This window comes from Mercenaria mercenaria, chromosome 16 (genome assembly GCF_021730395.1).
Source record: "Mercenaria mercenaria strain notata chromosome 16, MADL_Memer_1, whole genome shotgun sequence".
NCBI classification, from domain to species: domain Eukaryota; kingdom Metazoa; phylum Mollusca; class Bivalvia; order Venerida; family Veneridae; genus Mercenaria; species Mercenaria mercenaria.
Window position 1 is genome coordinate 42,473,786 of NC_069376.1, and position 26,097 is coordinate 42,499,882.

Here is a 26,097-nt window from a genome sequence, read left to right on the forward strand (position 1 = left end):
AAGTTTGCGATATTGCTTAAAGGTAAGAAACAAATTTAATATATCTTGATTAAGTGTTTTAGACACGTAGAGCTACTTCCTGTATATGAGAACATCCCTTACTAAAATTCATTACAAATTTTATATATTAAAGTGGTAGGGGCCAATTATCTGGCTACGTTTTCTAAATAAAATCGACAGATGTACTTTAAAGTCATTTATATTCAACCGGCTATTAATGATGTTTATAGTCATACGAGTAATTATTGTGTAAAATAAATGTATGATCGTATCGATTTTCCTAGCTCTGTGTAAACTACGGTGCCCCTAAAGTGACATGTTACGCACTTTTTTTCCACTTAGGTAATGTGAGACTTTTTTTTATTTCGTTTAAACGAAAGCATTTCGTTTAAACGAAATAACTATTTCCGTTTAAACGAAATAATTGCGTTTTAACGAAATAACTAATTCGTTTAAACGAAATGATTTTGTTTCTTACGAAATGTTATTTCGTTTAAACGAAATGATTTCGTTTAAACGAAATGATTTCGTTTAAACGAATTAGTTATTTCGTTAAAACGAAATGTTATTTCGTTTAAACGAAATCATTTCGTTTAAACGAAATAACTATTTCGTTAAAACGAATTAGTTATTTTGTTTAAACGAATTAGTTATTTCGTTAAAACGAAATGATTTCGTTTAAACGAAATAAAAAAAGTCTCACATTACCTAAGTGGAAAAAAAGTGCTTAACATGTCACTTAAGGGGCACCGTAGTAAACGGCTGGGTCTAACATCTTTCCTGAGGTAACGGAAGTCAGACGAAATGGAAACGGTCATCCATCCACCAGGATTCAGATAAAAATTGCGGAAAAAGTAAACGGTTATGAGACAGTTCTCTTCCCACCATTATTTTTGTCTGGCCACATGCTTTAAAAATGTTTAAAATTTAAGTCAGTCATTTGCAGATGATACGGTATAGGTCGCGCAAGGTGTGCATTTTAGGCTGAAAAAGTCACATGATGAAATGCTAAGTATATGCAATACATCCGCTCAAAACTTCCCAGGAATTTTTCGGAAAGTGGATTTTTTATAAAAAATTTTCGCAATGGTATCAGCACAGATTTGTGGAATTTTCAAATTAATTTTACTGTCCCTTGCCCACATAAATGTACTAAAAATCTCCACCATTAACTGTAAAAAGGGGTGCTTACAGAAAAGATTCTGGTTGAATAGCGAACAGTGCAGATCATGATCAGACTGCACGGATGTGTAGGCTGATCATTATCTACACTGGTCGCAAAGGCAGAATCAATTGCGTCCAGCATGGCAAGGGTTAAGGAAGAATTTAGTTTTCTCAAATAGGCCTAGATCTCATATGTGCACTAAAAAAAACCCCCAAAAACAAACAAATCAGTAGTTGCTGAAATGAATGATTTGCTTGTATGTAAGCTAATCGCCACCGGAAGCCTATATGTGTAACTTCACCAGAAGAATGTTTGTTTAGTTTATATAAATATCTATTTTTAAGACAAATTTTAAGTTTGTTCATACATTTTTTACGTTCGGAGATTGAGGGGTCAAACAGAACAGGCGTGAGAAGTCAATTCAAAATCCGGAAGCTATTATGGCGCTTTTGTTTATTTGCTTTACTTATACGCATTATAGTATAGTTTCAAAATTGTTTTAGCAAGTGAACCGAATAGGGTACTACTCTCCTATGAAAGTTTGCGCAATTATAGGTATCTCTTTTTGGATCCGAACGATTAGCATTCGAGGTATTTCAACGTAAATCCCTTTTCACATAATATGAGCATCCGCGCAGTCTGGTCAGGATCCATGCTGTTCGCTAACGGTTTCTTTAATTGCATTAGGCTTTGAAAGCGAACAACATGGATCCTGACCAGTCTGCGCGGATGCGCAGGCTGGTCCGGATCCATGCTGGTCGCAAACCCACTATGTTGGTTTTCCCATGGCACGGCTCAATTATTATAATTACATACTTTTTGAATGGCTTGCCGGTCAATACTAAAAACTATTCTCCGTGGTCCGAAGTACTACACATGCATATTCATTTATTTCGTGTTGTGTTTATTCTTCCGAAGAAAAAAAAAAACAACATTCTTTTGACGTTCCTTAGCTTTAATAGGCTAGATATACTTCATTTTTGTATTTTTGAATTATTTGATGTGCAATCATTAAACTTATTGAATTTTAGCTACGGCCTTATAATGAATACTTTTTTTCTTGAATTCAATCAACCGTTGTTGTACATTCACTGATTCAGTTGAATAATTGTCATACCTATAGAAAATGTTATGTATAGTCTATGAAGCGTTCCGCAATAAAATTTCGTGAAAAGTAGGACTTGTTATTAATTTTGGCGGGAAACTGTGAAATAAAAATCAGTTTTTCCACATGTGCGTTTCCGTGCGTAGACTCAGATAGGAAAATCACCAGCTTGGTAAATATCTCTTCTTTTTTGTCTTTCTTTTCTATTAAATATTTTAAATTATTGAAAACTTAATAAGATCAAATACAGCTATATACAATCTACACGAAATGATATTTTTTAGTTCTGAATTATTTATTTTCTTTGTAAGTTCTTTTTTGGATTCAAGCGGAGAGATGGGTGGGGTACTGAAATTGTTAGTAAGCGGAAAGATGGGTGGGGTACTTTGAAATTAATTCCTAAACATTATATTTACATTACAATAAATGAAATAATTGCTTGAAGAGTCGTTTTGTAATGGAAGAAACTTAGAAAATATCAGAAAGAGATTTTCATTCGTTTCAACGTCCCTTTGAAAAAAGAGAGAAAAGCACGTGTTCGGGTACATTAATGTATGATTAATTTTCCTGTTTGTCTAAATACAGTTCATATTTTGATGAGTACAGTAAGCATTTGATTACAATGATACATACAACTATTTTCTAGTTCAGTAAATGAAAATAGTTTGGTCTATTAGTGCAAATAACCAGACAATAGAAATTCTCACGTGGCTCGGATTCATCAGGTCAAGTTTCTCTGCATAGGCTGATAGGAGTCCGGCACGTGATGAGATCGAGAAAAGTGCTTTGTCCCCCTCTCTAAGTGATGGGTTGGGGGTTGGGGCATATACATTTGGTCTTGTCCATGCGTGCGTGCGTCCGTCCGTCCGAAAAAGTATTTCATATAAATTGATGAAACCTTGTAGGAGTCCTTAACCATGATATAAACTTGCGCACCTACTATTTTTCGTCTGGCTTGATCCTCTAAGAGTTATGGCCCCTTAAATATAAAAAATGCACATTTTTACCTAATGACATGTCTAGCTCAAGAAGTGTTTGATGTAAAATTCATTAAACCTTGCAGGAGTCTTTGTCATGACGCAACCTTACACACTTGGCATTCTTCTGGTGATTTTAGCGCTAATTAGAGTGAACACCCTTGAAACAACCAAAGTAGTGGATTTTTTGTTTGTGATGCTCATAGTTTAAAGTATTTGTCATAGAATAATGAATATAGGGTTTGTTGAGGCTATACCCCCTTAAGACTGCAAACATTTGAATTATTGTCCCCTGAATTATTGTCCCAGACACATGATAGTTGATTTTAGTGTTGATCAAGCATTTTTCTCAATTTCAGAACGTGCCGAACCCATATGTATCTGCAGCCCGGCTGATGCATGATGTACCATTTGGTACATTGTGTTTCAACTGATATGTCAGTATCTTAACCCTTACCATGCTAAACTTCAATAATAGACTGGTCAAGCTTCCATTTTGGGCAGTACCATTTATCATTTGAAGGGGTATTTACTGAAAATTTACTGACTGAATAGCGAACAGTGCAGACCATGATCAGCCTGCACGGATGTGCAGGCTGATCTTGGTCTACACTGTTCGCAAAGACAGAATCAGTTGTGTCCAGCATGGTAAGGGTTATGGAGAATGTTTCTGACTAATAACTTGGAATTATATTTCAGAAATCACTGCATTTTGGCAATCGCAAGTTATAAAATAATAATGATGTGTACCACGAAATGATGCGGAACAGTTAAATTTTATCAGTACATCAAGCATGAATTCTGTTTGGTTACTTTTTAACTCGCCTGTACAACCTATTGTGATCGCTCACCGTCTGTCCACACTTCTTCTTTGAAGCCGTTTGGCAGAAGTGTGGGAGTGTTATATGAACGGTCTTCGTCCATCCGTCCATAACAGTTCGTGTCCGCACTGTATGTCCTTAACCCCTTGAAGGATGTCATGAAACTTGGATCAAATGATCACCTCGTCAAGACGATGTGCAGAACCAATGTCAGCCATGTTGGCTGAAGTTCAAAGTCACAACTCAAGGTCAAACTCTGTATCTCCTAAACCCCTTAAAAGATAATCATTATGACTTTCCTCATCAAGACAATGTGCAGAACTCATGAGTCGGCCATGTCGGCTCAAGGTCAAGGTTACAAATCGAGGTCAAAAGGTTTGAGCCTTTTTGTGTCCTGGTGGTGTTATAGGAATGTTTTCCGTCCGTCCTTAACATTTCGTGTCCGCCCTATATCTCCTAAACACTTTGAAGGATTTTCATGAAACTTGGGTCAAATGATCATCGAGACGATGTGCAGAACGTATGAGTCAGCCTATTCGCTTAAATGTCGCTTTTGTATAAAACTGGAATTTCTTAGTTAAATTTTTGTACAAGTCCTCTTTACTTGGATACTACAAGAGCAATAGCTTGGATACTTTGCAGACATGTTTATCATCATTGGATAGTAGGCCAAGAACCATAACTCTGATATGCTTTGTGTCAGAATTATGGCCCTTCATGTACTAAGAAAATTGAAATTTCTTAGTAGAATATTTTGTTTAGGTGTACTGTTTGTGGGGCATATAGATTTGGTCTTGTCCTGCGCCCGTCCGTCAGAAGTTCGAGACGCGCCTAGCTCAAAAAGTATTTGATATAAATTGATGAATCCTTGCATGAGTTTTTATCTTGATATGAACTTGCACACCTCATATTTTTCGTCTTGCTCCGCCCCCTATATTCAGAGTTATGGCCACTGAAATACTAAAAAAATGTACATTTTCACCATGTGACACGCCTACCTAAAAAGTATTTGAAGTAGATTCATGAAACCTTGCATGAGTCTTAATCATGATATGAACTTGCGCACCTTCTATTTTAATCCCCGCCACGAGTTGTGGGTTATAAAGGAATGGTCTCCGTCCGTCCTTCCGTCTGTCCGTAACACTTCGTGTCCGCTCCATATCTCCTAAACCCCTTGAAGGATTTTCATGAAACTTAGGTCAAATGATCACCTTATCAAGACACTGTGCATAACTCATGATTCAGCCTTGTCGGCCTAAGGTCAAGGTCACAACTCAAGGGCAAAGGTTTAAGCTAATCATTTCGTGTCCACTCTATATCTCCTGAAACCCTTGAAGGAATTTTATAAAACTTAGGTCAAATGATCGATGTGCAGAACTTGTGAGTCAGTCATGCCGGCTCAAGGTCAAGGTCACAATTCGAGGTGGTCAAAGGTTTGGGCTATTTATCTCCTAAACCCCTTGAAGGATTTTCATGAAACTTAGGTCAAATGATCACCTCATCAAGACGATTTGCAGAATTCATGAGTCAGCCATGTCAATTCAAGGTCAAGGTCACAGCCCAAGGTCAAAGGTTTACCCTTTCACTTTCCATAACAGTGGCGGGGGATTTAGCTGTCTTTCAGACTGCCTTGTTCATCTTGGTCTGCCCCCTATTTTCAGAGTTATGGCCTCTGAAATAGTAAAAAAATGCACATTTTCACCTTGTGACGCGCTTAGCTCAAAAAGTATATGATATAAATGAATGAAAAACTTGCATGAGTTTTTATCATGATAAAAACTTGCCCACCTCTTATTTTTTGGCTGGCCCCTTTCCCTATTTTTAAAGTTATGGCCTCTGAAATAGTCATAAAATGCACATTTTCACCTTATTATGTGCCTAGCTTAAAAAGTATTTGATTTAATTCATGAAACCTTGCTTGAGTTTTTATCTTAATGTTACCGTGCACACTTGGCATTCTTCTTGAGAATCTTAGCCCTAATTACAGAGTTATGGCCCTTGAAATAGCCAAAATAGTGGATTTTTTGTCGAGCCCGTTTGCGGAAGCGAAGACATAGTTGTCCAAATGGCTGTTCGGTGTATGTGCGTGCGTCAGTGCGTGCGTGCGCGCGTGCGCGCGTGCGTCCGTCCGGATTAATTTGTCCGGACCATAACTTTGACATGCATGGAGCAATCTTGTTTATATTTGGCATGGGTGTTAATCTCAGTGAGACGGAGTGTCATGCGCAAACCCCAGGTTCCTATCTCAAAGGTCAAGGTCACACTTAGAGGTCAAAGGTCAAATTCAATAACGACTGTCCGGAGCATTGCTTCTTCATGCATGGAGAGATTTTGATGAAACTTGGCACAATTGTTCACCATCATGAGACGGAGTGTCATGCACAAGAATCAGGTCCCTAGGTCTAAGGTCAATGTCACACTTAGAGGTCAAAGGATACAAGAATGGCAACTTTGTCCAGAGCATTTCTTCTTCATGCATGGATGGATTTTGATGTAACTTTGCACAATTGTTCACCATCATGAGACGGAGTGTCATGTGCAAGAACCTAGAATTACTTCCCTTTGTTGTTACTATAAATAGCTTATATTGTAACCTTTTTATTACTGGTCGTAGGGAAAAATCAGGACCACTTTTCTGTAGTACAACATGCATGTTACATCCAATTTTGAGGTGTATCGCTACTGGTAAGGATTTTTGTGTGGACTTATAATTAAAAAAAATAATTTTTTTTAAGATTTACTTCCCTTTGTTGTTACTACAAATAAATTATATTGTAACTTTTTGCAATCTTTTTTTTATTTGGCATTTATGTTTGCCTCAATGCGACAGAGTGTCGTGTGCAATTCCCAGTCCTTTTGACAGCTGACGGGCTCGACATGTTGCACGTGGGCATCTAGTTTTTGTATGTGATGCTCATAGCTCAAAAAGTATATGGCCTAGAATAATGAATCCTTTTCATAAAATGTTTGTTTAGGCTATACCCCATTAAGACTGCAAACATTTGTCCTACAAACACATTCTAGTTTTAAATATATATGAGCTATAGCTTTAATCCTGCGGTCCTTTACTAAGTGAAAAATACACATAAAGTTCTTAAAAATTTGTATTACTGACATCTTAAAATATACTTTACCTAGAGTGAAGAAATCATCTGCATTGGCAGGTAGGTGTGGGGAAGGGGCGCGGGGCAGGGAGTCGTATGGACACACATTTAGTTATTGAAGAATTTAAAAGATTATTTTGTTGAGCCCGCTTGCGCAAGCAGTCACTGTTCGGTGTTTGTGCGTGCGTGCGTCTGTCCGTGCGTCAGTCCGGATTTGTTTGTCTGGACTATAACTTTGACCTGCATGGAGCAATCTTGTTTATATTTGGCATGAATGTTATCCTCGGTAAGACGAAGTGTCCTGCACAAACCGCAGTTTCCTATAGCAAGGTCAAGGTCACAATTGTCAGATCTTGACAGCTTGTCCGGACTATAACTTTCACATGCATGGAGGAATCTTGTTTATATTTTGCTTGAATGTTATTCTCACTAAGACAGTGTCATGCGCAAACATCAGGTTCCTATCTTAAAGGTCAAGGGCACAGTTGGAGGTCAAAGGGCATGTCAGATCGTGACAGCTGGCGGGCTCGATATGTTACCCGTGCGCATTTAGTTTAGGTCTATGACCATTAAAAGGCAAAGACTTGGTATACACATTTGGCAAGGTTGTTTCCTTTTTTGTTTCTGCAGAAATAAGTTGAACAGAAAACTGAAAAATGGGAAAGGAAAAGATCCACATCAACATTGTTGTGATTGGTCACGTAGACTCGGGCAAGTCCACATCGACTGGTCACTTAATTTACAAATGTGGCGGAATTGACAAGAGAACGATCGAAAAGTTTGAGAAGGAGGCTGCCGAGGTAGGTCTTTTTTACTTACAAGTTTCTATGTCTTATCTAACTTCTTTTTTTTCAATAAGGTAGAAGAGATTAAAAATGCGGGGCCTCCGTGGCCGAGTGGTTAAGGTCGGTGACTTCAAATCACTTGCTTCTGATTGATGTGGGTTCGAGCCTCACTCGGGGCGTTGAATTCTTCATGTGAGGAAGCCATCCAGCTGGCTTACGTCGTTGGTTCTACCCAGGTTCCCGCTCGCGATGAAATAATGCACGCAGGGGCACCTGGGATCTTCCTCCACAATCACTCTGGAAAGTCACCATATGACTTGTGTCGGTGTGATGTTAAACCCAACAAAATAAATAAATTTAAAATTATATGTGTATAGTGAACCATATGAATGAGTGCCTTTGAATGCTTGAATAATATTTATTGGTATTTCTATGTAATAAATTTATTTGACAGTAATAGTTGATGCTCTATTTATCTTTAAACAGATGGGTAAGGGCTCTTTCAAGTATGCCTGGGTGTTGGACAAACTGAAGGCAGAGAGAGAACGTGGTATCACCATTGACATTGCTCTGTGGAAATTTGAGACCACCAAGTACTATGTCACCATCATTGATGCCCCAGGTCATCGTGATTTCATCAAGAACATGATTACAGGTATAAATTCAGTTGCAGTACGGGGCCTCAGCGGCCGATTGGTAAACCTCCGTCCGTCTGTAACATTTTGGCCGACTTCGAATCAATTGCCCTCAATGATGTGGGTTCGAATCTATCGGTGGCGTTGAATTCATTTTTAGAAAGCCACGGAAGGTGATTGGTTCTACCAAGGTAACAGTCGGTTATGAAATAATGCACGGAAGGGCACCTGTCGTCTTTCTCCGTGACCATCAAAGCTAGAAAGATTGCGTCGGTGCGACGTTAAATCCAACAAACAAATCTGTCGAAGAACATTAACAGAGATTCTTGCTTGAAAACTTACTCTACATATGAGCCGCGCCATGAGAAAACCAGTATAGTGCATTTGCGACCAGCATAGATCCAGACCAGCCTGCGCATCCGGGCAGACTGGTCAGGATCCATACTGTTCGCTAATGGTTTCTCTAATTGCAATAGACTTTGAAAGCGAACAGCATGGATCCTGACCAGTCTGGATCCATGCTGGTCGCAAACGCACTATGTTGGTTTTCTCATTGTGCGGCTCATTAAACAATAGAAATATTTGAGTACAAAGGGGTTATAATTTTGAGTTGTAGAGAGAACTTTACCCTCACATGAGATACCAGAGATTACACATGAAAATGTCATAAAATTAAGGAGCATAACTTTGTAAAAATATGCAAAATACAGTCCTGGAACCTGTACACTGCACGACTAATTATCACAATGAACAAATGTCTTAAGCTTCAATCCAATTTCCACTAGCGGATACTGATATCATTAAACTTAACCAAAAAGTTTCTAACGGGGAACAACTTTGTAAAAATGTAAGCCTGCGCCCTACAAGTTGGATCATCATGAACAAATGTGTTAGATTATAATCGATACTGAGATGCCAGTTTAAATAACTGGGATGTCGACGTATGTCAGAACAATAGCTCTATGTATTCTTTGAATAGTCGATACTCTAGCTAAAACGGGTTTGAGAAAGATGAAACCACTTGTGTACTCCGAGTCCCAAACAACTTAATGATCATGAAGCAGTACTGTTACTAGTTTACTATAAATGCAAGATTATACTTGAATATAGAGAAAGAACTTATCCGGTTTTAGTAATCGAATTGTGTTACAGACTGATTACCAGATGTCTAATTCCTACCAAGATTGAATAAACAATAAGACTACAATTTGTCTGAAACTAAATATCGAGAAAAACGTCAGTCTCAGCTCCTTTCAGAAATTGGATACATATACTGTAAGAAAATAGGTGTCCCACTTCGAAACATTAACTTAGGCACAATCGTTTTATTGCCGAGTGCTCTTATTTACTTGTTTAGTCCGACTTTCAAATTTACTTGTAGGAACCTCACAGGCTGATTGTGCCGTGCTTATTGTTGCCGCCAGTACGGGAGAATTCGAAGCTGGCATCTCAAAGAATGGCCAGACAAGAGAGCATGCCTTGCTTGCTTACACTCTTGGCGTGAAGCAGATGATCATTGGTGTTAACAAGATAGACAACACCGAACCACCATATTCCGAGGTAAGCAGATAAGAGATCAAAATTATGAATTTTACTGTTAGAGATTTATTCCTGAATGTTGGCATTTATATTGTAAGATTTACAGACAGATATCAATTGAAATCATCAGCCAGGAGTACAGGAACGTTATTAGGAATTTTTGAAAGCTAATTTATTTAGTAGTGCCAATGTAATGAAAAAATGTGTAAAAACTGCCTTTTGTCTCATCTTTTGCAGTGGCCCATTCAATCTACAAACGGGCATATTTTGATTAAGTGCATTGCGCCTACCCATTTCTCTGATATTTTGTGACCCTCCACCATTTATGTGCCTCCTCCGCCCTCAGTTTTTTTAAGGGGTTGGGGTCACGTAGAATTGTCCCTTTCCGTCCCTCTGTCCGTCCGTCCTAGTTTGTGTCTTACATATCTCTAAGTATCAGTTCCAGTCATCAAACCTCATAGGATTATCAATCAGCATATGAAGTTGAGTACATGGTGTCTTAATTGAGATTTCACACAACTGCAATAGAGTTCTGGCCCTTTACTGTCCAGAATGACATAAAAAGGGTCTTAAAGTTGTATTGGTATCGCATGAATCTCAAAGTATTTGACTAAACATTATGAAAATTTTCAAGAGGATTATTTAGCATGTAAAGTAAATACACATTGTGTTTAAAATTTGTGTTGCATATATCTTAAAAAGTATTTGACCTAGAATCATGAAACTGCTAGGAATATTTACAAGAATTATTATACGCCTGAAGGGACGTATAATGTTATAACGCCGGTGTCCGCCTGTCCGTCATTCCGTTCGTTAGCAATTTCGTGTCCGTTCTATAGCTCTTGAATCCCTTGAAGGATTTCAAAGAAACATGACACTAATGTTCACTACATCGAGGCGACGTGCAGAGCGCATGTTTTGGATGGCTTGCTTCAAGGTCAAGGTCACACTTGGGGGTCAAAGGTCACATTACTTTGTTTCATGTCCTCTCTGTAACTCGAACTGTTTGAAGGATTTTAAAGAAAATTGGTACAAATACCACATCGAGACGACGTGCATAACGCATGTTCCGGATGGCTCGCTTCATGTTCAATATCAAACTTAGGGGTCAAAGGCCATATTCGGGCGTATATTGCTCCGCATTGTGTTGCTCTTGTGCATGATTTTCGTGCCTAGAGGTAAAAGGTGCATGGTTTGCATGAAATACTATGCACATAGCCACCTAAGCCTACAATAAACTTTTAGCGGAGTTGTCTTAATTTTTTTGTCCGATTTTACCCAGGATATTTTTTTATCAGTTAAAAATAACTCCTTTTACAGAAAATGATATCGTAAATATTTTTTTCACACTGCGTACTTTGATGCAGTTAACTACACGTATATCTAAAATAGATAGTGCCTACTTTGAAGTTTGTATTTTAGTTCCAATGCCTAGGTTGAGTTTTTGTATGCAAGCTGGTATCCTAGTAACCATCTGTTGAAATAGATTGAAACTTCACACACTTGTTCACTTTGATGATCTGACGTGCAGGGCACAGGTTTCATAACTCTACTTTGCATGTTACAAAATTATGCCCATTTTTCGAGTTTTAAAAGTTTCTGTATGCAAGCTGATTGCTTGGTACCCACTAATGGGAACGTACTGAAACTTCACACGGTTGTCCACTGTGATGAGCTGACATGCATTGTACAGGTCTCATAACTGTTTTGCATTTTTACAAAATTGGCACTTCAAGTTTTCATTCAATTGACAAGTTTGTTGAATAGCCGAGCGTTGCGATCCTATAGCTCTTGTCACTGGAGCTACTGTCCTTAATTTGTGGCATTTTACAATGTATGCTCGTTAACCCTTACCCTGCTATATTTCTATAATGGACAGGTCCATCTTTCAATTTGGACAGTACCACTTATTACTCAAAGGGGTTTTCACTGAAAATTTACTGACTGAATAGCGAACAGTGCAGACCATGATCAGACTGCACGGATGTGCAGGCTGATCTTGGTCTGCACTGGTCGCAAAGGCAGAATCATCTGCCGCCAGCAGGCTAAGGGTTAAGTGGTAGGAGAAGAAAATTCTGCAGCTAAACTCCTTCTTAGGAGCATATCTACCAGGGGCCTTTATGGCAATTTCAATTAAAGTTACTGACTTCGAATCACTTGAAACCCACCCCTCCCCATTGCTGTAGCCTAGTTATCAAAATTGCTGGCAAAGAACCACATGAAATTAGGAAATCAAGCTGGCTTGCTAAAGATCGGCGGTTTTACCAATAAGAGACACCACTGATTGGACTGTCTTGGGTCAACATCTATCTATTTCACTTAAAAACACCCGCCCGCTTATCTCAATACGGAGAGCGCCGATCTACGGATCGCGGGGTCGTGAGTTCGATCCTCGGACCGTATGTTTTCCGTGACGATTTGATGAGACATCGTGTCTAAAATCATTCGTCCTCCACCTCTGATTCATGTGGGGAAGTTGGCAGTTACTTGCGGAGAACAGGTCTTGACTTGTACAGAATCCAGGAACACTGGTTAGATTAACGGCCCGCATTTACATAACTGAAATACTGTTGAAAAACGGCGTTAAACGCAAAACAAAAACAAAAACAAATCATGTGCTTGTAAAAAAAGAACTTTGTATTTACGTTAATAGACGTGCATTTTAAATTGTTACATAAAACTGTTATCATTCAGGCATGAAATACAATCTTCTTTCTTCTCACTTTCCAGGCGAGATTTAACGAGATAAAAAAGGAAGTTAGCGGTTACGTGAAGAAGGTGGGGTATAACCCTGCTGCCGTAGCTATTGTACCAATTTCTGGTTGGCATGGTGACAACATGATTGATGCATCTGACAAAATGCCATGGTACAAGGGATGGAGTGTTGAGAGGAAAGCGGAAAAGAAGGAAGATGAAAAAGCTTCAGGAAAAACACTATTCGAGGCTCTTGATTCTATTCTTCCACCTACCCGACCAACGGAGAAGCCCCTACGTCTGCCACTTCAGGACGTATACAAGATTGGAGGTAATTACAAGAGGTTTCAAGTTCAATACTTGTACGTGTACACATTAAAGCATCATGCCTCCAGATTTGGCTAAAAATAATCTTTCTTTCAAATTGAAGTTTTGGTCATATTATGAATATTAGAATATGAATTTTTGTTTCTAAAGTATTTTAAAAATTCCAAATAAAGAAAAAAAGATGACCGCGTCGGGAATCGAGCCCCGGACCGCCGCGGCAATAAAGACATTTTTCCGTCGTCGTAACCAATAGCGCTATAGCTGAAGTAGTGAATATTAATATTTATAATCGAGACAGTTTACCTGGAGTAAAAGCGTGACAAACGCTTTTCGATTTTCATCGTAAAAAGTAGTAAAAACAGCAAATTCTCATGTGTTTCCGTAACATGAAGTTTGTCAGTAATTAATTTTTAAAGTCTTAAGAAATATAGCATTTATTTCAAAATATCTAAAAAAATATTTTTTGTTGTCGAACGATCTGGAGACATGCCGCTTTAAGATTTCATTTTTTTGGTATTGGAAGAAGTGTCAGAAACACTTTAAGACATCCCCTTATATCACACAGAAAGTCGGAGGAGGAAAAAAACGCATACAACAAACAAGAAAACATACGCAACAGATAATACAAGACAAACAGAAAACCAGTTGAAAATAGGGGCACTACCTTAAAACGGGAAGTACCCTATATAACGGAAACTGGGGGTTTAAACGCGTTTAGGGCATGGCAACCATGTAAGTGACAGGAGTGTGAATCGGGGTGGGGAAGGTCCCTGTGTCCTATGGACACAAATATAGTTGTTCTTTTGAAATGCCATATTCAGTCGTATTTCAGGGAGGAAAGTCCATGGGTTAGAAAGATATTTTCCTGTTTATATTGAACAAATGGCATTTTTATACCAAAGGGGAACATTTTGGTGGTAATATTTTTAGCTCGACAATTCCAAGAATAAGTAGAGCTATCCTACTCACCATGGCGTTGGCGTTGGCGTCGTTGGCGTCGGCGTCACATCTTGGTTAAGTTTTTAGTACCAGTCCAGATTTTGACAGTCTTTGAGAAAAGCTGGAACTTTCAACACTTGTTAACCATCACCATGACCAGTATTAGGCAAGAGAACAGAACTCCATTAAAGATTTTGGCTAAATTATGGCATTTATTACAAGTCTCTATCTGCAGGCAAGAGTACATAACTCCGTCAACTATTTTGGCTGAATTATGGCCCTTTTGGACTTGGAAATTGGTACAATATTGGTACAAGTCAGCATTTTGTCAAAACAATTTGACATGTGGCTTTAAAACTTTGTTCATCGTTATGATTTCCATCTGTAGGCAAGAGTACATAACTCTGTCAACTATTTTGGCTAAATTATGGCCTCTTTTTTGGATTTGGAAATCAGGCTTTGAAACTTTCAACAACTATTTATCATCATGATTTTCATCTGCAGGCAAGAGTACATAACTCTGTCAACTATTTTGGCTGAATTATTGTCCTTTCTTGGCTTGGAAATTGGTTAAGTTTTCGTACAAGTCCACGTTTTGTCAAAACTATTTGACACGTGGCTTTTAAACTGTAAACTCTTATTTATCATCACGATTTTCATCTGCAGGCAAGAGTTCATAACTCCTACAACTATTTTGGCTGAATTATTGCCCTTTTTGGACTTGGGAATTTGGTAAAGTTTTCGTACAAAGTCAGCCTTTTGTCAAAAGAATTTGACATGTGCCTTCAAAACTTTGTTCATCGTTATGATTTCCTTCTGTAGGCAAGAGTACATAACTCTGTCAACTATTTTGGCTAAATTATGGCCTTTTTAGCTCACCTGTCACAAAGTGACAAGGTGAGCTTTTGTGATCGCGCAGCGTCCGTCGTCCGTCCGTCCGTGCGTGCGTCCGTCCGGGCTAACAAATTGGTACTTGAGTGTCTAGCGGTTTAGTGTTTGGACTCTTGGTGTATATGACAGTCACTTTAAAAAGTGTTCAAAAGTGGGTTTATGTGACTAATTTTTGGGTTTATGTGGCTAAAATTTAACATTGTAAAGTCACTTAAGTATCATACCGTAAGTACTTCCGTCCGTAAACCTTTGCTTGTGACCACTCTAGAGGTCACATTTTTCATGGGGTCTTTATGAAAATTGGTCAGAATGTTCATCTTGATGATATCTAGGTCAAGTTCGAAACTGGGTCACGTGCTATCAAAAACTAGGTCAGTAGGTCTAAAAATAGAAAAACCTTGTGACCTCTCTAGAGGCCATACTTTTCAATGGATCTTCATGAAAATTGGTCCTAATGTTCAACTTAATGATATCTATATCAGGTTTGAAAGTGGGTCACGTGCCCTCAATAACTAGGTCAGTAGGTTAAATAATATAAAAATATTGTGACCTCTCTAGAGGCCATATTTTTCATGGGATATGTATGAAAGTTGGTTCGAATGTTTATCTTGATGATATCTAGGTCAGGTTCGAAACTGGGTCAACTGCGGTCAAAAACTAGGTCAGTGGGTCTAAAAATAGAAAAACCTTGTGACCTCTCTAGAGGCCATACTTTTGAATGGATCTTCATGAAAATTGGTCAGAATGTTTACCTTGATAATATCTAGGTCAAATTCGAAACTGGGTCACGTGCCATCAATAACTAGGTCAGTAGGTCAAATAATATAAAAACCTTGTGACCTCTCTAGAGGCCATATTTTTTAAGGGATGTGTATGAAAGTTGGTTTGAATGTTCATCTTGATGATATCTAGGACAAGTTTGAAACTGGGTCAACTGTGGTCAAAAGCTAGGTCAGTAGGTCTAAAAATAGAAAAACCTTGTGACCTCTCTAGAGGCCATACTTTCGAATGGATCTTCATGAAAATTGGTCAGAATATTCTCCTTGATGATATCTAGGTCAAGTTCGAAACTGGGTTACGTGCCGTCAATAACTAGGTCAGTAGATCAAATAATATAAAAACATTGTGACCTCTCTAGAGGCCATATTTTTCATGGGATCTGTATGAATGTTGATCTGAATGTTCATCTTGATATCTAGTTCAAGTTTGAAACTGGGTCAACTGCGGTCAAAAACTTGGTCAGTAGGTCTAAAAATAGAAAAACTTTGTGACCTCTCTAGAGGCCATACTTTTCAATGGATCTTCATGAAAATTGTCAGAATGTTCACATTGATATCTAGATCAAATTCGAAACTGGGTCATGTGCCGTCAATAACTAGGTCAGTAGGTCAAATAATAAAAAACCTTGTGACCTCTCTAGAGGCCATATTTTTCAATGGATCTTCATGAAAATTGGTCAGACTTTTTATCTTGATAATATCTAGGTCAGTTTCAAAACTGGGTCACATGAGCTCATAAACTAGGTCACTATGTCAAATAATAGAAAAAACGACGTCATACTCAGTTCAAAACTGGATCATGTGGGGACAGGTGAGCGATTCATCATGGTCCTCTTGTTTTGGATTTGGAAATCAGTCAAATTTTATAAATTCCAGTCCCAAATTTCCCTTATCTGTTTGTCATATGGCTTTGAAACTTTGACAACTTGTTTACCATCATAGTCTTCACATGTAGGCAAGACTACATAACTAGGACAAGGACTTTAGTATAGTTACTGCATTTTGTTGGAAATGGAAATTAGTTAAGTGTCGCATACCATTCCATATATTGCCTAAACTGTTTGATTTATGGCTTTGAAACTTGTAACACTTCCTTACCTTCATGGCCACACATAATCATATCTAGTACAAGACTTACCCAAAATCCACAAATACAGGTGCATTGTTTTTCTTACCTATATTTTTGTCTGAAAATCTATGGTAATTATATATTTTGACACCATACTTCCATCAATTCTTCGAATAGTCGAGTGCGCTGTCAACAGACAGCTCTTGTTTAAGTACCCAGTCTTATGGGAAAGCAGGTAAAAATATATATTGGACAAGAACATTGTTGGTAAAGATGTTGTTCTTTTTAGCTCACCTGAGCCAAAGGCTCAGGGTGAGCTATTGTGATCACTCACCGTCCGTCGTCCGTTGTCCGTCCGTTAACTTTTACTTTAAACAACATCTCCTCATAAACCGCTAGGCCAGTTTCATTCAAACTTCACAGGAATGTTCCTTGGGTGAAGCCCTACAAAAATTGTTCAAAGAATTGAATTCCATGCAGAACTCTGGTTGCTATGGCAACCGAAAGGAAAAACATTAAAAATCTTCTACTCAAAAACCAGAACCCCTAGAGCTTAGATATTGGGTGTGAAACATTCCCTAGTGGACCTCTACCAAGTTTGTTCAGATCATGACCCCGGGTTCAAAATTGACCCCGCCCGATGGGTCATATGATTTTACATAGGAAAATCTTAAAAAATCTTCTTATCAAAAACCAGAAGCCCTAGAGCTTAGATATTTGACATGTACCATTGCCTAGTGGACCTCTACTAAAGTTGTTCAAATCATGACCCCGGGGTCAAAATTGACCCCGCCCCAGGGGTCACTTGATTTTACATAGATTTCTATAGGAAAATCTTCAAATTAAAAAAAACCAAAAAAACAGAAGGCCTAGAGCTTAGATATTTGACATGTAGCATTGCCTAGTGGACCTCTACAACATTTGTTCAAATCATGACCCCGGGGTTAAAATTGACCCCGCCCCAGGGGTCATTGATTTTCCATAGGAAAATCGTCAAAAATTTCTAAAAATAAACCAGAAGGCATAGAGCTTAGATATTCAACATGTAGCATTGCCTAGTGGACTTCTACAAAATTGTTCAAATCATGACCCCCGGGGTCAAAATTGACACCGCCCCAGGGATCACCTGATTTTACATAGGAAAATCTTCAAAAATTTTCTAAAAATAAACCAGACCTAGAGCTTATATATTTGACATGTAGCATTGCCTAGTAGACTTCTACAAAATTTGTTCAAATCATGACCCCCGGGATCAAATTGATCCCGCCCCATGGGGTTACTTAATTGTACTTAGAAAAATCTTCAGAATTTTCTAAAAATAAACCAGAAGGCCTAGAACTTCGATATTTGACATGTAGCATTGCCTTGTGGACCTCTACAAACTTTGTTCATATCTTGACCCCCCAGGGGTTACTTGATTGTACATAGGGAAATCTTCATAAATTTGCTAAAAATAAACCAGAAGGCCCAGATCTTAGATATTTGATATGTAACATTGCCTAGTAGACTTCTACAAACTTTGTTCAGATCATGACCCCGGGGTAAAATTGACCCCGCCGCAGTGGTAACTTAATTGTACATCGGAAAATCTTCAAAAAAAATTCTAAAATAAACCAGAAGGCCTAGAGCTTAGATATTTGACATGTAGCATTGCCTAGAGGACCTCTACAAAATTTGTTCAAATCTTGACCCCCCCGCGGCGTCAACATTGGCCCCGCCCCAGGGGTTACTTGATTGTACATAGGAAAATCTTCCAAAAATGTCTAGAAATAAACTAGAAGGCATAGAGCTTAGATATTTGGTGTGTAGCATTGGCTAGTGGATCTCTACAAAGTTTGTTCAAATCTTGACCCCGGGGTCAAGCTTAAATGCAAATCTTCATAGCAACCATTTAACCAGGTGAGCGATATTGGGCCATCATGGCCCTCTTGTATCAAATATTTCTCTGATTTGATGTTATATTGCTAAATCTTAATTGGAATTTCACACAGTCAGGTCAGATTTGCGGCCAATAACTTATTTTAGTCAAAATTAACAAAAAGGGCCTAAGTTTGTGTTGCATGCATGTTATAAAATATTTACTATGGATTTCGAAGCATTACAGTAGTATTATATTAAGCATGTGAAATTGTGCACCTGGTGTTGGAGAAAACAGAGTTTTGGCCCTTAACATAATCGAAATATCATTTGCGTCGTATGTATCTTAAAACGTATTTGACCTAGGGTTATGAAACTAAGTAGGAATATTATTCAGTATTGTGAAGTTGTGTACCTGCAGTTTTGTTTGGAATTTCTGTCAGTCAGACCATAGTTATGGCCCTTGATTTAGTAAAAGAACATGCATAAAGGGCATCAATTGGTGTTGCTTGTATCTTAAAAGTTTTTAACTTAAGTGTCATGAAGTATAAAAGGATGTTCTGTTTGCGATTTAGTTAGCCAGACTTGAGTTTTTATCCTTAATTTTATGAAAAGTACTTAAAGTGGAATTATATGCATTTTTCAAGTAAAAATACAGCACAAATAGATATGTGTGTAAAAAGGGTGGAGGAAGTTATAGCTTTTAACCCAGTATACCAAACTCTTCCTGTTACCATTACGAAATAATAACTTTTTAAATATGACTTTACTTATTTTGACTGGGGCAGTCTTTTTAAGAAAAGTCAAACTGCTTGCAGGAGTTGCTTCCCTTCAGCCTCAGAAATCTCTACTTATAGGTAAGGGAGATCATTGCGTACAATACTGAAGAAATGAACTATTTTTTATAAGTCCGATTTCTTCATTTCTAAAGCATCACTTTCAAATACTTATGCGGCATTATTGTTAATTAAACAAAATGTTAAACACATTTGAATGCACAGCAACCGAAAACTAGCTTTTATTAAACGTTCGCCAAAAACACACTACGTACTGTAAGATGCGCATAATGCCACTTTAACCATCTGTATCTTAAAAATATTTCGTGTTGGCACGAAAGCTTGTACGGTTGCAGGAAGTAGGGTTGGGCTGATCTTGGTCTGCACTGAGTGCTTACAAAGGAAAAATCACTTGCCGCCAGCAGGCTAAAGGTTAAAAACCGTTATTTTGGGATAAACTCTTGTGATTCATGTACTGTTTTCATTTGCGGCTTGTAAGCAAACTGAAATTAATCATTTTACATTTTTCCTTGTAGTTTTAGTGAGGCTATATTCCTTCTTTACATTTCAGGTATTGGAACAGTGCCAGTGGGTCGAGTTGAAACGGGTGTTCTCAAACCAAACATGGTGGTTACATTTGCTCCATCACAACTGACCACTGAGGTCAAGTCGGTCGAAATGCACCACGAGTCTCTCCCTGAGGCTTTACCAGGTGACAACGTTGGTTTCAACGTGAAGAACGTCTCTATAAAAGATATCAAGAGAGGAAATGTATGTGGAGATTCAAAGAACGATCCGCCCAAAGGAGCAAATCACTTCGTTGCTCAGGTAACATTTTCGGTTTCATCTAACGTATATTTTTATAAGACGTGGGACATGCAATCTGTTTTTTTTCTGTTAATTTCCTTGTAGTAAACGCTTAAAAGATGCTCCCCACTCTTTGAACTGGAAATACGACCCCTAACATGTGTCTTATAAGCGATAATATACGGTAAGGAGCTTCCACTCATGACATTGTTATAGAAATGCGTCTTTCTTGAATTCCAATGCTTCAAGAAATGTCCAAGAAGCGAAATACGTATTTGTATGATGTTGCAGTCGTCTGCATGAAAGGAATATAGGTTCCAAGTAGATATGGTCTTAATACCGATGGCCCAGCTGAAAATTTACTATACGTTGAAGGGACTTGACTTCAGATTTTCGCTCATAATGATCTTGTTTTAAAAAAGTATTAAAGTTGGGTCATATTATGAATATTAGAACTTGAATATTTGTTTCTATACTGTTCCTAAAAAGTCTGAAAAAAATCGTCCGAGTTGAGAATCGTACCTGGTTTGCTTCAGCAATAAAAACTTGCCTGCCACCTTGTCCTGCCTACACCACATAGGTTTATACGACCGTTCTTATAAATCTTTATTAAGACAGTTTACCACGTGACAAACAATTTTCATCTTTGAATGGAAAATAATAGTATAAACAACTATTTTTCTGTGTTTTCAAAACATATCTGTCAGTTACTAAGTTTCAAAGCTTTTTTAAAAATAGTTTCCTAGAATTTTCCTTTTTGTGCCTCCACACCCCAATTTTTTAGGAGTATTTGTCTTTCGCCCTTGTCCATCCATCGGTCATTCTCCGTTCGTTCGTACGAATTGGTGTGCGTATCGCAATACATATTTGACCAGTCATCGGACATGCATAAGACGTTTTGCACCTAATGTTTCAATTTGGATCTCATAAGGCAGACCAGAGTTTTGGCCTTTGACTGAAGTCAAGGGCCCAAGATTTTGTCGCATTTTTCTCGAAGTATTTGACCTAGGATTATGAAACATTGCAGGAATATTAATCAGCCTGTGAAGTTTTGCACCTGGTTGTCTTGTCTGTCCGCCCGTCTGTCTGTACGTAGACACAATCTTTTGCGCACCATCTCTCCTCATCCCCTTAACACAGTTTAATGAAGCTTTACACAAGTGATCAGTAGTAACCCTAGTTGTGCAAAGTGCATGTTAAATTCTTTCAAATTGTTAATATGCTATATACATACAGTCTGCTTATGCAGTCTTGTGTGCGCCTAATCTCCCGAACCCTTGCACATAATTTAATAAAACTTTACACAAGTGCTCAGTACAAACTCTAGTTGTGCATGTAACGCTCTTTTAGGTAAATCTTCTGCAGAGTTATCGGCTTTTTATGCCCCCGAAGGGAGGCATATTAGTTTTCAACTGTCCGTCCGTCCGTCCGTTCGTTCGTTCGTTCGTTAGTTCGTTCGTTAGTCACAACGTTAACTTTTTGCATGAAGGCACTTTACTTGCGAACCACTGCACCCAGGACCTTCAAACTTCACATTCTGATAGTACTTATTGAGTATACCACCCCTACTGACTTTGGGGTCACCAGGTCAAAGGTCAAGGTCACAGGGGCAAATGTTAACTTTTTGCATGAAGGCACTTTACTCGCGAACCATTGCACCCAGGACCTTCAAACTTCACATGCTGATAGTACTTATTGAGTACACCACCCCTAATGATTTTGGGGTCACCAGGTCAAAGGTCAAGGTCACAGGTGCCAACGTTAACTTTTTGCATGAAGGCACTTTACTCGCGAACCACTGCAGCCAGGACCTTCAAACTTCATCTGCTGATAGTACTTATTGAGTACACCACCCCTACTGACTTTGGGGTCACCAGGTCAAAGGTCAAGGTCACAGGGGCCAACATTAACTTTTTGCATGAAGGCACTTTACTCGCGAACCACCTCACCCAGGACCTTCAGACTTTACCTGCTGATAGTACTTTGAGTACACTACCCCTACTGACTTTGGGGTCACCAGGTCAAAGGTCAAGGTCACAGGAGCCAACGTTAACTTTTTGCATGAAGGCACTTTACTCGCGAACCACTGCACCCAGGACCTTTAAACTTCACATGCTGATAGTACTTATTGAGTACACCCCCACTACTGACTTTGGGGTCACCAGGTCAAAGGTCAAGGTGCTGCGGGGGCATTTGTCACCATTAGTGACAGCTCTTGTTTTTGTTACTATGCTATACTAGTACATAGTCTGCATATGCAATATTGTGCGCACCTAATCGCCCGAACAGACATAATTTACTGAAACTTTACACAAGTGATCAGTACCAACCTTACTTCAACTTGTGCATGGTGCATGCTATTTATACCCCTACAAAACAAAGTTTGGGGTTGGGGGTTTATAGGAGTGAGCTTGGTCGGTCGGTTGGTCGGTCGGTCGTTAGTTTTCATGGTTTCCGGATAATAACTCTTGAAAAGCTTGACCGATTTAAATAATTCTTGGTACACAGGTGTAACATCAGAAATACAGGTCAAGTTTAAATTTGGGGTCAGTAGGTCAAAGGTCAAGGTCACTGTGACACGGAACAGTTCAACGGTTTCCGGATGATAACTTGAAGGCTTGGGCCTAGGATCATAAATTTTGGTTAACAGGTGTAACATCATGAAATGCAGGTCAAGATCGACTTTGAGGTCTGTAGGTCAAAGGTCAAGGTCACAGTGACAGTGTAAAATGGTTTCCGGATGATAACTTGAGAAGGTCTGGGCCTAGGATCATAAGTTTTGGTACACAGGTGTAACATCATGAAATACAGGTCAAGTTATACTTTGAGGTCAGTAGGTCAAAGGTCAAGGTCACAGTGACACGGAACAGTTAAACGGTTTCCGGATGATAACTTGAGAACGCTTGAGTCTAGGATCATAAATTTTAGTACACAGGTGTACCATTATACAAAACAGGTCAAGTTCGACTTTGAGGTTAGTAGGTTAAAGGTCAAGGTTGTAATGACACGAAACAGTTAAACGGTTTACGGATGATAACTTAAGAACGCTTGGGCCTAGGATCATGAAAATTGATAGAGAGGTTGGTTATGACCAGCAGATGACCCCTAATGATTGTGAGGTCAGTAGATCACAGGTCAAGGTCACAGTGATCCGGGGACATTTAAACGCTTTTCGGACAATAACTTCAGAAAGCTTGGGACTACGATCACGAAACTTTATATTGAGGTTGGTCGTGACCAGCAAATGACCTGTATTGATTTTGAGTTCCAAAGGTCAAAGGTCAGAGTGACCCGGAACATTTAAACCTTTTCAGGTCAGTAGGTCAAAGATCAAGCACGGTCAGCTTTGACATTGGCTTAGTTCTGTGACAAGGCCATATATTGTGGGTATAATTCGTCACTCCTGTGATAACTCTTTAGTTTTCTTTTTTTTTAATATTCTGCAGAGTTATGGGACACTATTTGTTACTAAAATATATAATACGTAGAGTCAATATACATACACTGCACATACATATGCAATATTGTGTGCGTCAAATTACAATGTAGAGTGGTGTGGGGCGGGGGCGGGTACATTCATCGCCACTAGTGATAGCTCTAGTTAGAGATATCACTTAGCCAGACCAGAGATTTTGCCCTTGACTTTGTCAAATATTTATAAAAGGGTATAAAGGTTTGTGTCGCACATATCACAAAAAGTTTTTGACCTAGGGTTAATTGTGTTGCATATGCTACCTGGAGTCATGAAATCATGTACAGTGACAGGAGTGGGGGTACCCGTGTCCTTTGGACACACATCTAGTTTATCTTTGACCTGTAGGGCAATTCATTAAAAACTTAAACTGATGTCTTGCAGGTTATCATAATGAATCACCCAGGTGAAATAAGGAACGGTTACGCCCCAGTACTAGACTGCCATACAGCACACATTGCTTGCAAGTTTGAAGAAATCAAGGAAAAAATTGATCGTCGTTCCGGTAAAAAATTGGAAGATAATCCGAAGTTCGTTAAAACAGGGGATGCTTGCATGGTAAAGTTGGTTCCATCGAAACCCATGGTAGTTGAAGCTTTCGCCGAGTATGCTCCTTTGGGGCGTTTCGCCGTCCGGGATATGAGACAGACAGTCGCTGTGGGCGTCATTAAGCAAGTAGAGAAATCCGAGAAGACGGGAAAAGCAACCAAAGCGGCACAAAAAGCAACCGGAAAGAAGAAATGATCATGACACATTGTGCACGTGCTTGCGGAACAGGCCCTGTGTTTATACAAGAATGACGCTGCTGTGAGCGGAAACACTTTTGTACAATAATGCACTGTATGATGAACTGTACGATAGATTGTAGGAAACAGAGTATTTTGAAAGTTTGATTTTCATTATTAGTAATTTTGTTTTTTGTTTCATTTTCATTTGTTAAATATTTCATTCTATTATGTGCAAATCAAAAAGATACTGTAAACACTTTCATGCCACGAATGCAATTTAGTTTCATTTCGTTAACGGAGAAGAGGGATAGGTGAGAAATAGATTATAGATGCTTTTTAAATGGACTGTGTATAGGTGATACTTGTTTGGGGGTTCCAAATACATTTTCACTAACGAAGTGTTGAATGACAGTGTCTCTATATTTTTTTTCATACAAGAAAAAACGTTTTGAACATAGAGCAATGAACTCAGCACAAATCAGCTTTGGAATATTGTAACTTTTGGAAAAGTAAACAGTCGCTTGCTTGTGAAATTATTGATATCCAGAACTGTTTAGTAAACAAATTGTTTACTGCCTGGTTGTTTCCCAAGAAGGGATTATTTTGATGATCATAAAAAGCTTTAGTTTATAGAATACAATTCGTTTACCAAATAAAGCAAGTGCGTTCGTTTAATTACTTCGTTGTATATACGTCTTTGCTGTAAAATGTCATGACATAAACGTAAAGTTATACAAAATGAAATACTGTTCCATCTTTTCTTTAAATGGATCTCATTTCAGTGTCTCTTGTTGAGCTTTTAGTATAGATTCGGTTTTCAACGTCCTTTATCTTTTTAGCTCATCTGTCCGGTAGTGACAGGGTGAGCTTTAATGATCATAAGTGGTCCGTTCGTCCGTAATTTCCTTGTGAACACGATAGAGACCACATTTTATATTTGATTTTTTATCAAACTTGCACTTAACTTGTATTGGCATAATATCTCGGTTTCTCTTGAAAACTGGCCAGATCCCGTCATGGGTTCCAGACTTATTGCCCATTGAAGGGCCAAAATTTGCCATTTTTGGACTGTGAACACGATAGAGACCACATTCTGCGATCATCTTTAATAAGACTTGCACACAACTTGTATTGGCATATTTTGGTTCCTTTTGAAAATTTGTCAGATCCCATCATTGATTTCAGAGTTATGGCCCCTTAAAGGGCCAAAATTTGCTATTTTTGGTCTGTGAATGCGATAGAGACATTTTGTAATCGACTGTAATCAAACTTGCACGCAACTTGTATTGGCATAATATCTCGGTTCCTTTCGAAAATTGGCCGGATCCCATATTTTGCAGCCATATACAGACTTCATTTATGGTTTGATTTGATAAGAATTTCCAAAATATTTTCAGCAACAATAAATCTTGTTTCCATGATGAATCTGTCAGGTCCACTCATAGGTTCTTGAGTGATAGCCCCTGATTGACCTCTGGAAGAGCCAAAAGTTGGTAATTTTTACCTAATGTGAACATGATAGAAGTGACATTTTATATTTGATTTTCACGACACTTACAACTTGTCACAATAAGATCTGTTCCTTTCGAAAGCCGGATAGATTCCATCATGGGTTCTAGAAGTACTG

The 26,097-nt window shown here is 38.5% G+C and overlaps 1 protein-coding gene across 2 annotated transcripts; it reads left to right on the forward strand.

Moving 5' to 3' along the window:
- On the forward strand, positions 1–25,214 carry LOC123541155 (elongation factor 1-alpha-like). Of its 2 annotated transcripts, none has more exons than XM_053526851.1 (7): positions 1–22; positions 7,803–7,972; positions 8,444–8,612; positions 9,974–10,152; positions 12,862–13,156; positions 20,035–20,291; positions 24,127–25,214. In XM_053526851.1, the coding sequence occupies exons 2-7, from the start codon at positions 7,829–7,831 to the stop codon at positions 24,484–24,486; spliced, it is 1,404 nt and encodes a 467-aa protein (XP_053382826.1). In that variant the 5' UTR covers positions 1–22; positions 7,803–7,828; the 3' UTR covers positions 24,487–25,214. The 2 variants fall into 2 exon arrangements, with proteins under 2 accessions (XP_053382826.1, XP_045182489.1); XM_045326554.2 differs by lacking the exon at positions 1–22 and adding an exon at positions 2,301–2,442.
- The last annotated feature ends 883 nt before the right edge of the window (positions 25,215–26,097 follow it).